This window comes from Vulpes lagopus, chromosome 23 (genome assembly GCF_018345385.1).
Source record: "Vulpes lagopus strain Blue_001 chromosome 23, ASM1834538v1, whole genome shotgun sequence".
In the NCBI taxonomy this organism is placed as follows: Eukaryota; Metazoa; Chordata; class Mammalia; order Carnivora; family Canidae; genus Vulpes; species Vulpes lagopus.
Window position 1 is genome coordinate 61,842,935 of NC_054846.1, and position 12,694 is coordinate 61,855,628.

The following is a 12,694-nucleotide window of genomic DNA, read 5'->3' on the forward strand; positions in this document are numbered from 1 at the left end:
CCAGATGCCCAGCATATTGAATGAGAAATGACCCACAGCAAGACACATCACTGAAATTTCAGAATAATGGGGCAGACATTCGAAAAGGCTCTAAAGAGAAAAACCAAGAGTCAGTAAGGCATTACACTTTCTCAGCAGCAATACTAGAAACTAGAAGACTATTGGAGCTATGTCCTTATATTATAAGTGCTCAGGGAAAAATGCTTTCCAACCTAGAATTCTATACCCAGCAAATCTGCTAAGTGTGAGGGGAGATAAGGGATAATTTAGTGCTTAAGAAACTCAGAATACCAAGAAAACAGAACAAAACAAACACCAAAAAGGAAAACAAACCAAATTTGGACAGAAAGGAAAAGCATGGTGCATGATTTATGGTGGGCAGTATTTAAACACTCAACACACGTAGCACTGGAGAGGTATCAGGAGATGGGTTGTAGCCAGAGGACAGGTGCATATGTAGTAGAGAGAGAAGGTTTCTCCTCTAACAGGGGAATCCATAGGAAATGTCTTAAGCTACAAATCAAGAAGTAGCTCAAAGCCTACCAGAAGGATCACGTAAGAGTGGGAGAGGGGCCGCCTCTGGGAATTGGGGAAGGGGAGTGGTTCAGCGGGCACCAGTACGCTGTCCTTAAAACAGACTGTGGAGCTCTTTGACTCTAAAATACATGCACATGTGCCTTTGACCAAAACAAACAAACAAAACACCACTAAATTAGATAATGGTCAATAAAAGGGGTACAGAGAACAATCATACCTGAAAATTCCTTATCAGAGAGAAATTAACTTTCTTCCTTTTGTAAAATAGCCAAGTTCAACAGGAGAGCAGAAGACTAAACCCACCCAGAATAGCGTGCGGGAACTCAGAGGGCTCGGGCTTTCTCCAGATCTGGTAAGATTTTTATGATTCCCTGGTTTCAGGGTAGTCTTGTGTGCCTAATTAAAATCTCTTCTCCATGTACCCTGTGACTTAACTTGGAATCTAAAAAACAAAGCAAACAAAACGCAGAAGCAGACTCATAAAGATAGAGAACAAACTGGTGGTTGCCAGAGGGGAGGGGAGGGAATCGGCCAAAGGGGAGACACAGGCGTCCCGTGAGGGAGTAAGTCACAGGGAAGAAGGGCACATCACAGGGCATGAAGTCAGTTGTGTTGTGTTGGCGTCACCTGGTGAGCCAGCTGCACGCCTGGTGGGCATAGCGTAGGGTATAGAGTCAAATCACTGTGTCGTACCCCTGGACCCCTGAACCCGATGTAACCTGTGTGTCAACAATACTTCAATTTAAAAGAAAAAAAGGCAAGAAAATCTTTGCTCCATGGCACATTGAAATCTTGTTTTCTTGGCATGCTTTTCGTTGATGGTGGGGAAACAGGGTTGGTGCTTTGCGCTGGGGCTGTCTCACAGAGATGTCCTCAGGGACAAGCATGAGGTCATGCCTGGTCTCTCCCCTCCGTCCATCATTCACTGTCCCCTCCCTCGCATCCAGGACTTAAACTGAGGAAAGCCCCAGTTCCTCGGTTCCAGTAGTTCCTTATCTGTGTGGTTGTCTGTCCCGCCCTCCAGTTAGTTGCTCCAGACTGAGATTTAGGAATTTCAATTTTGAAAAACGGGTTATATTTAAACAGTGGGTGTGCATTGTGCTAGAGTTAAAATGTTTTGATCCGGCTTCAAAAGGTGATGTTTATTTTAACTGTAGTCAGGGAAAAACCACAACTTCGTAATCCCTTTCTTCTGTCTGAACATCTTCCTCTGTTTACTGCTAGGTTGTGTGCAGGTGCTCAAACCCTCTTGACACGTCAGTGAAAGAGAAAATATCGATGTTTTGCCATGTTGAACCTGAACAGGTAAGTAGCAGTTCCGCCTTCGTGTAAGTCGTGCTTTGTGTCTAGTTATCCTGAGGTCTCCCAGCCACTTTCGTGAGGCTCCTGGCATTTCATAATTCGAGACAGCAGACTGTCCGCTAGAACTGATGTCTGTTGGCCCCGTGATTCTCATCACCTTATCGCTTGTGGTTTTCTGGACACACCTGACCTCTCCTGCCACTTCTCTCCCTTCTCCTTGTACTCTTTGCTCCAGCCATGCTGAATGGATGTCACCCTCCCTGTTGGCCTGGCCGTCTCCTATTCATTTTCATCCTTCAGGGCTTAGCCAGGACACAGGATTGTCCGTGAAGCTTTACTGGTCAAACTGCCTCACCCTCAGACCTCAAGGTGGATCCTCAGGGTGGATCCTTCTGGGGTGACCTCTGTCTCAGGGGTGCTGGTGGTGGGCCTGTTATACTGCCCCTCAATGTGTGTGTGTGTCCCTGTCCCCATATTTGTCTCTACTCATAGGCTTTGAACTTTTTTTTTTTTTTTAAGACTTTATTTATTTGACAGAGTGAGTGCATGCACATAAGTAGGCAGAGGGAGAAGGAGAAGCAGACTCCTCGCTGAGCAGGGTGCCTGACACAGGCTCCATCCCAGGACCCTGGGGTCATGACCTGAGCAGAAGGCAGATGCTTAACCAGTTGAACCGCCAGGTGCCCCCAGACTTTGAGCTTCTTCAAGGCAGGGACCACTTCATTCGGCTTTATATTCCTGGTGCCTGGTATTTAAGGTGGTGTAGGCTCTAAACGTATTTTAGTCGTTTTCATTACCTGTGCTAACGGAGGGTACCTATTAAATAGGAAATTCAAGATTTTGGGACCTCTCATCTGTCCAGTGTGGGGCATGGTAGGGGAGTCCTGGTGGTGGTAAGTTGAGATGTTGGCTGTAGTCAGGTTCGGCTGAAGGAGGGGAGCAGGGAAGTTGAGGTCAAGGAATTTGTGGTTAGGTTGTGAGTAGTTTGCTTTGCCACCAGGTTACTGAGGGTCAGTAGATGAAGCAGGAGAGCCTGGCTGGCCTAGTGAGGAGAGAAGAAAGCAGCAGAGTTGAAATAAGAGGAAATCCTTTTACAAAACTACAAGGAATACAGAAGTGAGGGCCCAAAAAGTTAAAGTCACTGGCATTGGAGTGAACAGAGCAGGACAGCCTCTGACCCGCAGCCACCCCCCACACCCCCCACACCCACCCCCCGGTCTCTGCAAGCACTCAGGTGTCAGCGTGTGAGCCTGGCCCAGGGCCTGAGATCAGTGTTCCCGGCGTGCTTCCGGAGCTGGGAGCTCTGGCTCAGGAATTCCTCTTCCTACTAAGTACAGATCTTGCTTGCCTTACGATGGGCTAAGTCCTAATACACCTGTTCTGAGGTTGAAAAAATCCTAACTTGAAAGGTATATTCTGAATAGAAGTCTTCTATCAGATACAGGATTTGCACATTTTCCTCCAAGTCCATGGCTTGTCTTACTGTTTTTGTACTCATTCATTCATTCATTCACTTATTTATAAAGATTTGTTTATTAGAGACAGAGAGAGAGAGGCAGAGTCACAGGCAGAGGGAGAAGCAGGCTCCATGCAGGGAGCCCGATGGGGGACTCCATCCCGGATCTCCAGGATCAGGCCCTGGGCTGAAGGTGGCGCTAAACTGCTAAGCCACCTGGGCTGCCCTTGTCTTAACTGTTTTAATGGTGTCTTTTGGAGCACAAGCTTTTACATTCTAATGAACTCCAGTTTATCCAATTTTTTTCTTTGTAATTGTGTTTTTGGTATCATCCAAGAACTCCACTTAACAAATGCCACAGAGATTTTCTTTTATGTTTTCTTCTAAAAGTTTTGTTAATTTGGGGCTTATATTTAGGCTTGGGATCCATTGTCAGTTAGCTTTTATGTATAGCAGCTTTCTAGTAAAAGTTGAAATTCATTTTGCCTGTGATAGCCAGTTGTTCTTTTTTTTTTTTTTAAATTAATTTTTATTGGTGTTCAATTTACCAACATACAGAAAAACACCCAGTGCTCATCCCGTCAAGTGTCCACCTCAGTGCCCGTCACCAATTCCCCTCCAACACCCGCCCTCCTCCCCTTCCACCACCCCTAGTTCGTTTCCCCGAGTTAAGAGTCTTTATGTTCTGTCTCCCTTCCTGATATTTCCCACACATTTCTTCTCCCTTCCCTTATATTCCCTTTCACTATTATTCATATTCCCCAAATGAATGAGAACATACACTGTTTGTCCTTCTCCGATTGACTTACTTCACTCAGCATAATACCCTCCAGTTCCATCCACGTTGAAGCAAATGGTGGGTATTTGTCGTTTCTAATTGCTGAGTAATATTCCATTGTATACATGAACCTCATCTTCTTTATCCATTCATCTTTCGATGGACACCGAGGCTCCTTCCACACTTTGGCTATTGTGGACATTGCTGCTAGAAACATCGGGGTGCAGGTGTCCTGGCGTTTCATTGCATCTGAATCTTTGGGGTAAATCCCCAACAGTGCAATTGCTGGGTCGTAGGGCAGGTCTATTTTTAACTCTTTGAGGAACCTCCACACAGTTTTCCAGAGTGGCTGCACCAGTTCACATTCCCACCAACAGTGTAAGAGGGTTCCCTTTTCTCCGCATCCTCTCCAACATTTGTTGTTTCCTGCCCTGTTAATTTTCCCCATTCTCACTGGTGAGGTGGGATCTCATTGTGGTTTTGATTTGTATTTCCCTGATGGCAAGTGATGCAGAGCATTTTCTCATGTGCATGTTGGCCATGTCCATGTCTTCCTCTGTGAGATTTCTCTTCATGTCTTTTGCCCATTTCATGATTGGATTGTTTGTTTCTTTGGTGTTGAGTTTAATAAGTTCTTTATAGATTTTGGAAACTAGCCCTTTATCTGATATGTCATTTGCAAATATCTTCTCCCATTCTGTAGGTTGTCTTTTAGTTTTGTTGACTGTATCCTTTGCTGTGCAAAAGCTTCTTATCTTGATGAAATCCCAATAGTTCATTTTTGCTTTTGTTTCTTTTGCCTTTGTGGATATATCTTGCAAGAAGTTACTGTGGCCGAGTTCAAAAAGGTTGTTGCCTGTGTTCTCTTCTATGATTTTGATGGACTCTTGTCTCACATTTAGATCTCTCATCCATTTTGAGTTTATCTTTGTGTATGGTGCAAGAGAGTGGTCCAGTTTCATTCTTCTGCATGTGGATGTCCAATTTTCCCAGCACCATTTATTGAAGAGACTGTCTTTCTTCCAATGGATAGTCTTTCCTCCTTTATCGAATATTAGATGACCATACATTTCAGGGTCCACTTCTGGGTTCTCTATTCTGTTCCATTGATCTATGTGTCTGTTTTTGTGCCAGTACCACACTGTCTTGATGACCACAGCTTTGTAGTACAACCTGAAATCTGGCATTGTGATGCCCCCAGCTATGGTTTTCTTTTTTAAAATTCCCCTGGCTATTCGGGGTCTTTTCTGATTCCACACAAATCTTAAAATAATTTGTTCTAACTCTCTGAAGAAAGTCCATGGTATTTTGATAGGGATTCCATTAAACGTGTAAATTGCCCTGGGTAACATTGACATTTTTACAATATTAGTTCTGCCAATCCGTGAGCATGGAATATTTTTCCATCTCTTTGTGTCTTCCTCAATTTCTTTCAGAAGTGTTCTATAGTTTTTAGGGTATAGATCTTTTACCTCTTTGGTTAGGTTTATCCCTAGGTATCTTATGCTTTTGGGTGCAATTGTAAATGGGATTGACTCCTTAATTTCTCTTTCTTCAGTCTCATTGTTAGTGTATAGAAATGCCATTGATTTCTGGGCATTGATTTGTATCCTGCCACGCTACCAAATTGCTGTATGAGTTCTAGCAATCTTGGGGTGGAGGCTTTTGGTTTTTCTATGTAGAGTATCATGTCATCGGCAAAGAGGGAGAGTTTGACTTCTTCTTTGCCAATTTGAATGCCTTTAATGTCTTTTTGTTGTCTGATTGCTGAGGCGAAGACTTCCAGAACTATGTTGAACAGCAGTGGTGAGAGTGGACATCCCTGTCTTGTTCCTGATCTTAGGGGAAAGGCTCCCAGTGCTTCCCCATTGAGAATGATATTTGCTGTGGGCTTTTCGTAGATGGCTTTTAAGATGTCAAGGAAAGTTCCCTCTATCCCAACACTCTGAAGGGTTTTGATCAGGAATGGATGCTGTATTTTGTCAAATGCTTTCTCTGCATCTAATGAGAGGATCATATGGTTCTTGGTTTTTCTCTTGCTGATATGATGAATCACATTGATGGTTTTACGAGTGTTGAACCAGCCTTGTGTCCCGGGGATAAATCCTACTTGGTCATGATGAATAATTTTCTTAATGTGTTGTTGGATCCTATTGGCTAGTATCTTGTTGAGAATTTTTGCATCCATGTTCATCAAGGATAATGGTCTGTAATTCTCCTTTTTGGAGGGGTCTTTGTCTGGTTTCGGAATTAAGGTGATGCTGACCTCATAGAACGAATCTGGAAGTACTCCATCTCTTTCTATCTTTCCAAACAGCTTTAGTAGAATAGGTATGATTTCTTCTTTAAACGTTTGATAGAATTCCCCTGGGAAGCCATCTAGCCCTGGACTTTTGTGTCTTGGGAGGTTTTTGATGACTGCTTCAATTTCCTCCCTGGTTATTGGCCTGTTCAGGTTTTCTATTTCTTCCTGCTCCGGTTTTGGTAGTTTGTGGCTTTCCAGGAATGCGTCCATTTCTTCTAGATTTCCTAATTTATTGGTGTACAGCTGTTCATAATATGTTTTTAAAATCGTTTGTATTTCCTTGGTGTTGGTAGTGATCTCTCCTTTCTCATTCATGATTTTATTAATTTGAGTCTTCTCTCTCTTCTTTTTAATAAGGTTGGCTAATGGTTTATCTATCTTATTAATTCTTTCAAAGAACCAACTCCTGGTTCTGCTGATCTGTTCCACAGTTCTTTTGGTCTCGATATCATTTAGTTCTGCTCGAATTTTAATTAACTGTCTTCTTCTGCTGGGGGTGGGGTCTATTTGTTGCTTTTTCTCTATTTCCTTTATGTGTAAGGTGAGCTTTTGAATTTGAGTTCTTTCCAGTTTTTGAATGGATGCTTGTATTGCGATGTATTTCCCCCTCAGGACTGCTTTTGCTGCATCCCAAAGATTTTGAACGGTTGTATCTTCATTCTCATTAGTTTCCATGAATCTTTTTAATTCTTCCTTAATTTCCTGGTTGACCTTTTCATCTTTTAGCAGGATGGTCCTTAACCTCCACGTGTTTGTGGTCCTTCCAAACTTCTTGTTGTGATTAAGTTCTAATTTCAAGGCATTATGGTCTGAGAATATACAGGGGACTATCCCGATCTTTTGGTATCGGGTCAGACCCGATTTGTGACCCAGTATGTGGTCTATTCTGGAGAAAGTTCCATGTGCACTTGAGAAGAATGTGTATTCAGTTGAGTTTGGATGTAAAGTTCTGTAGATATCTGTGAAATCCATCTGGTCCAGTGTATCATTTAAAGCTCTTGTTTCTTTGGATATGTTGTGCTTAGAAGACCTATCTAGTATAGAAAGAGCTAGATTGAAGTCACCAAGTATAAGTGTATTATTATCAAAGTATTTCTTCAGTTTGGTTATTAATGGGTTTAAATATTTGGCAGCTCCCACATTCGGAGCATATATATTGAGGATTGTTAAGTCCTCTTGTTGGATAGATCCTTTGAGTATGAGATAGTGTCCCTCTTCATCTCTCACTATAGTCTTCGGGGTAAATTTTAATTTATCTGATATAAGGATGGCAACCCCTGCTTTCTTTTGAGGACCATTTGAATGGTAAATGGTTCTCCAACCTTTTATTTTCAGGTTGTAGGTGTCCTTCTGTCTAAAATGAGTCTCTTGTAGACAGCAAATAGATGGGTCCTGCTTTTTTATCCAGTCTGAAACCCTGCGCCTTTTGATGGGGTCATTAAGCCCGTTCTCGTTCAGAGTTACTATTGAGAGATATGAGTTTAGTGTCATCATATCTATTCAGTCCTTGTTTTTGTGGATTGTTCCACTGAACTTCTTCTTAAAGGGGAATTTTAAGAGTCCCCCTTAAAATTTCTTGCAGAGCTGGTTTGGAGGTTACATATTCTTTCAGTTCCTGCCTGTCTTGGAAGCTCTTTATCTCTCCTTCCATTTTGAATGAAAGCCTTGCTGGATAAAGTATTCTTGGTTGCATGTTCTTTTCTTTTTTTTTTTTTTTTATTTATTTATGATAGCCACAGAGAGAGAGAGGCAGAGACACAGGCAGAGGGAGAAGCAGGCTCCATGCACCGGGAGCCCGACGTGGGATTTGATCCCGGGTCTCCAGGATTGCGCCCTGGGCCAAAGGCAGGCGCCAAACCGCTGCGCCACCCAGGGATCCCTGCATGTTCTTTTCATTTAGGACCCTGAATATATCCTGCCAGCCCTTTCTGGCCTGCCAGGTCTCTGTGGAGAGGGCTGCTGTTACCCTAATATTCCTCCCCATAAAAGTCAGGGACTTTTTTTCTCTTGCTGCTTTAAGGATCTTCTCCTTATCTTTGGAATTTGCAAGCTTCACTATTAAATGTTGAGGTGTTGAACGGTTTTCGTTGATTTTAGGGGGGGATCTCTCTATTTCCTGGATCTGAATGCCTGTTTCCCTTCCCAGATTGGGAAAGTTTTCAGCTAGGATTTGTTCAAATACATATTCTGGCCCTCTGTCCCTTTCGGCGCCCTCGGGAACCCCAATTAAACGTAGGTTTTTCTTCCTCAGGCTGTCATTTATTTCCCTTAATCTATCCTCATGGTCTTTTAATTGCCTGTCTCTTTTTTCCTCAGTTTCCCTCTTTGCCATCAACTTGTCTTCTATGTCACTCACTCGTTCTTCCACCTCGTTAAGCCTCGTCGTTAGGACTTCTAGCTTGGATTGCATCTCATTTAATTGATTTTTAATTTCTGCCTGATTGGATCTAAATTCTGCAGTCATGAAGTCTCTTGAGTCCTTTATGGTTTTTTCTAGAGCCACCAGTAGCTGTATACTAGTGCTTCTGAATTGGCTTTCTGACATTGAATTGTAATCCAGATTTTGTAACTGTGGGAGAGAGGGCTGTTTCTGATTCTTTTTTTTTGAGGTGAGGTTTTCCTTCTAGTCATTTTGCTCAGTGCAGAGTGGCCAAAAACAAGTTGTATTGGGAAAAGGAGAAAAAGAGAAGGAAAGAAAAGAGAAAATGAAAAAAGAAAGAAGAAAAAAAAAGGGGAAAAAGAAGAAAAAGAGAAAGAAAGGAGAAAAAAGAAAAAAAAAGGGGAGGGTGGGGTGGGGGAAGCAATCAGAAATCAAGAAGAAAGAAAGAAAAAACACAAAACAAAACAAAAAACAACAACAACAAAAAAACACACACAAAAAACACGGGGGAGTATCTTCCGATTCTGTGTACTTTAAGTCCCTTGACTTCCTCTGGAACTGGTCCGTCTCGCTGGTCTTCTGGGGAGGGGCCTGCTGTGCTGATTCTCAGGTGTTAGCACTTGGGGGAGCTGCTCTGCCCCTGCCTGGTGCAGGGCTCAGTGGGGGTTGTTCACCCCGTGAGGCCCCGGGAGGAAGCCACAGTGGCGGGGGCAGCTCTGGGACCCTGGAGTCAGCTCCCGCAGTAACTCCGGGGCTCTCCGTCTGCAGGGCCTGGGGGCTCCGGGGCGGGGCCGCTGATCTGCTCAGCTCCAGGCAGGAGCGTCCTCGCTGTCCTGGGCCCTCCCGGCCTCTGCCTGTCCCGGGGGAGGCCGGATCCTGGGCTGTGTCCCGGCGCCCTGTGCTCCGGGGCCTGCGCTGTTGGATTGGCTCCCGCCCCGCAGCCCCCTCCGCGGAGCCGCCGCCTGAGCCCTTCCGAGCTGCTCCCGGAGCCGCGCCGCCCCCTCTGCGGAGCTTCTTCCTCCGCCCGAGCCGCCGCCGCTGAGCTGTTCCCGGAGCCCCGCAGCCCCCTCCGCGGAGCCGCCGCCCGAGCCCCTCCGAGCTGTTCCCGGAGCCGCGCAGCCCCCTCTGCGGAGCTTCTTCCTCCGCCCGAGCCCCTCCGAGCTGCTCCGGGTCCCGCCGAGCGCTGCAGCCCTTAGGGAGCTCGGCGCACTCTCCCGGGGCGCAGGTGCCTGTTAGTGTCCCCGGGAGCCCGAGGGCATCCCCGCCCTCCTGGGTCCTGCTCTAACTCCCTGCGGGCCCCTTTCCGCCCGGGAAGGTTGGTGCAGCTCCTGCTCCTCCGGGACGGGGCTCTCCTGTCCTGGGGACACTCGCCCCAGCCTCAGCCCGGCTCCTCGCGGGGCCCCTCCCCCTTGGAGGCCTTTTGTGTCTTTATTTCTTTTTCCCCGTCTTCCTACCTTGATAGAACCCGAACTCTTCTCACTGTAGCGTTCCAGCTGGTCTCTCTTTAAATCTCAGGCCGAATTCATAGATTTTCAGGATGATTGGAAGGTTTTCTAGGTAATTTGTTGAGGACAGGTGACTTGGAGACCCTACTCTTCCGCAGTCTTGCCCCTCCCCCGCCAGTTGTTCTAACTCCATTTGTTGGAAGGACTGTCCTTCAATAGTAATCTATACTTTTCTTTATAAAGGTGCTTTTTAAGGATTATCTTTGTAAGGTTTTAGTCTAGATTTATTTATAGCTATTCATAATTTTTGTAACTGTATGAATGGTGTATTTTTAATAATTATATTTCCTAGGAGCACCTGGGTGGCTCAGTTGGTTGAGCATCTGACTGTTGATCTCAGCTCAGGTCTTGATCTCAGGGTTGTGAGATCAAGGCCCATGTTTATCTCCATGCTCAGCATGGAGCCTACTTAAAAAAACAAAATTATATTTCCTGGGGATCCCTGGGTGGCTCAGCGGTGTAGGGCCTGCCTTTGGCCCAGGGCGTGACCCTGGAGACCTGGGATGGAGTCCCACATCGGGCTCCCTGCATGGAGCCTGCTTCTCCCTCTGCCTGTCTGCCTCTTTCTCTGTCTCTCATGAATAAATAAAAATCTTTAAAAAAAAATTGTGTTTCCTAATTAGATACAACCTATGTATAGGAACCCTTCTGACTTCTACTCATTGATCTCAAGCTTAGCAGCCTTACTAAAATTCTGCTAGTTCTGATTATTTACCTATAAATTCTCATGGTTTTTATGGATAAGTAGTAATACTGTTTGTAGTTTTTGGCAGTATTATTTTCTGGTTCGTGTATATATATATATATTATTTAATGGTAGTGGCTGATATCTCTAGTACATTATTGAATAGCAGTAGTGATGGTGGCCAGTTTTACCTTGTTTCAGAATTTAAAGATTAAGCGTTAGTATTAAATATTGAGAACCAAACGAGGGGTTTTATTTTCTTTCTATTTTTTACATTTTCCCTCTTGGTCCTAATTCACCAAGAATTTTTTCGGTGGATTGGTTTTGAATTTTTATTAGATCTGCGTCAACTGAGGTGACTGTTTTTCCTTCTTTAATCTATTTGTGTAGTGAATTCCACTGTTAAGTATCCTAATGCAGTGGTTCTCAGACTCAGCCTGAAAAACTACTTAGGCCTGCCTGCTTCCACCTAGAGGTTCTAGTTTAAGTGGTACGAGGTGCTTTGTAGACTTGTGAATTTTTTTAAAAATTCACCTAAGTGATTCCAGTGTATAGCCAAGTTTGACAGCTGTTGTTATTGGGACAGATCCTACTTGGATAAGTGAATTTTTTTCTTTTTTTAAACTACATTTGTGGTTTGGTTTGTGTTTTTTTTTTTTTTTTTAATATTTTATTTAGAGACTGAACATGAGTGGGCGGAGGGGGGGAGGGAGAGAATCTCTAGTAGACTCTGCACTGAGTGTAGAGCCCGACTTGGGACTTAATCTCATGACCTGAGTGAAATCAAGAGTTGGATGCTTAATAGACTGAGCCACCCAGGCACCCCTGATTTTTTTTTTTTTAAGAATTTTTGCATTCATGTTCATAAGGGATTGGCCACTAGTTTTTTATTCTTGTGTTGAATCAGTGTTGGTAATGTATATTTTCCTAGAAGATTGCATTTCAGATTTAGAAGTTATTTTTTGAAGGTGACATAGCCAGTAGGAGGCTATCAGCCTGGTTCGTTTTTGTTTTTATTGAATAACCTTTGCTCATTTTTATGCAGGTGATCTGTGTCCACGATGTCTCATCTATCTACCGAGTTCCCTTGTTATTGGAGGAGCAGGGGGTCGTAGACTATTTTCTCCGGAGACTTGACCTTCCAATCGAGAGGCAGCCACGGAAAATGCTGATGAAGTGGAAAGAGATGGCAGACAGGTTTGCCTCTTTATGAGGAGCTGGGAGACCGGGCCTTTATTTCTCTTTTCCGGAGGGTTGCAAGGAATTTGCCTGTGCTGGCAGCTCATGCTAGGAAAGGACTTTGTGGTAAGAAATGCAGAGACAGGCTCTCCGCCCTCAGGTAGTTGCATTGGGGATGAAGAAGTCCTGGTGAGCTGAGTTCAGATCACACACCCATTGGCCTTGTGTCCCCCTGACTAGAAAAATCAGTATGAACAGGTGTCTAGTGGTGGAGGGCGAGCACTCCTATGCCAGGCCTGCCTGGATGGCACTGCTGGGTCCCCTGCAGATAGCTGAGCTGTGGTTTGGGCATGTGGCACTCCCCGCCCACCAGAAGAGGATGAGCAGGGGGTCCAGTCTTGTGTTACTACTGCTGCCAAAGCTCATCACTTCGAGGACCGTCCCCCTTCCTCTGAAAGTTGGGCGATGCTCTGGCATCACATCAGAAGTGTTTCCGCAGTGCCTGAGAGCACTGGCTGTGCCCCGCTGAAGCTGCACAGGGGAGGCGCTGCTCTGGCTCTGATACTC

General features: G+C 44.7%; 1 protein-coding gene across 1 annotated transcript in view; it reads left to right on the forward strand.

The window, feature by feature from the left end:
• CTPS1 (CTP synthase 1) overlaps nt 1–12,694 on the forward strand; it is a 35,893-nt gene that overhangs the window by 10,443 nt on the left and 12,756 nt on the right. The window contains exons 6-8 of the mRNA XM_041737957.1: nt 806–889; nt 1,762–1,842; nt 11,994–12,145. Coding sequence (XP_041593891.1) covers nt 806–889; nt 1,762–1,842; nt 11,994–12,145 — 317 coding nt within the window. The remainder of the gene's footprint in view (nt 1–805; nt 890–1,761; nt 1,843–11,993; nt 12,146–12,694) is intronic.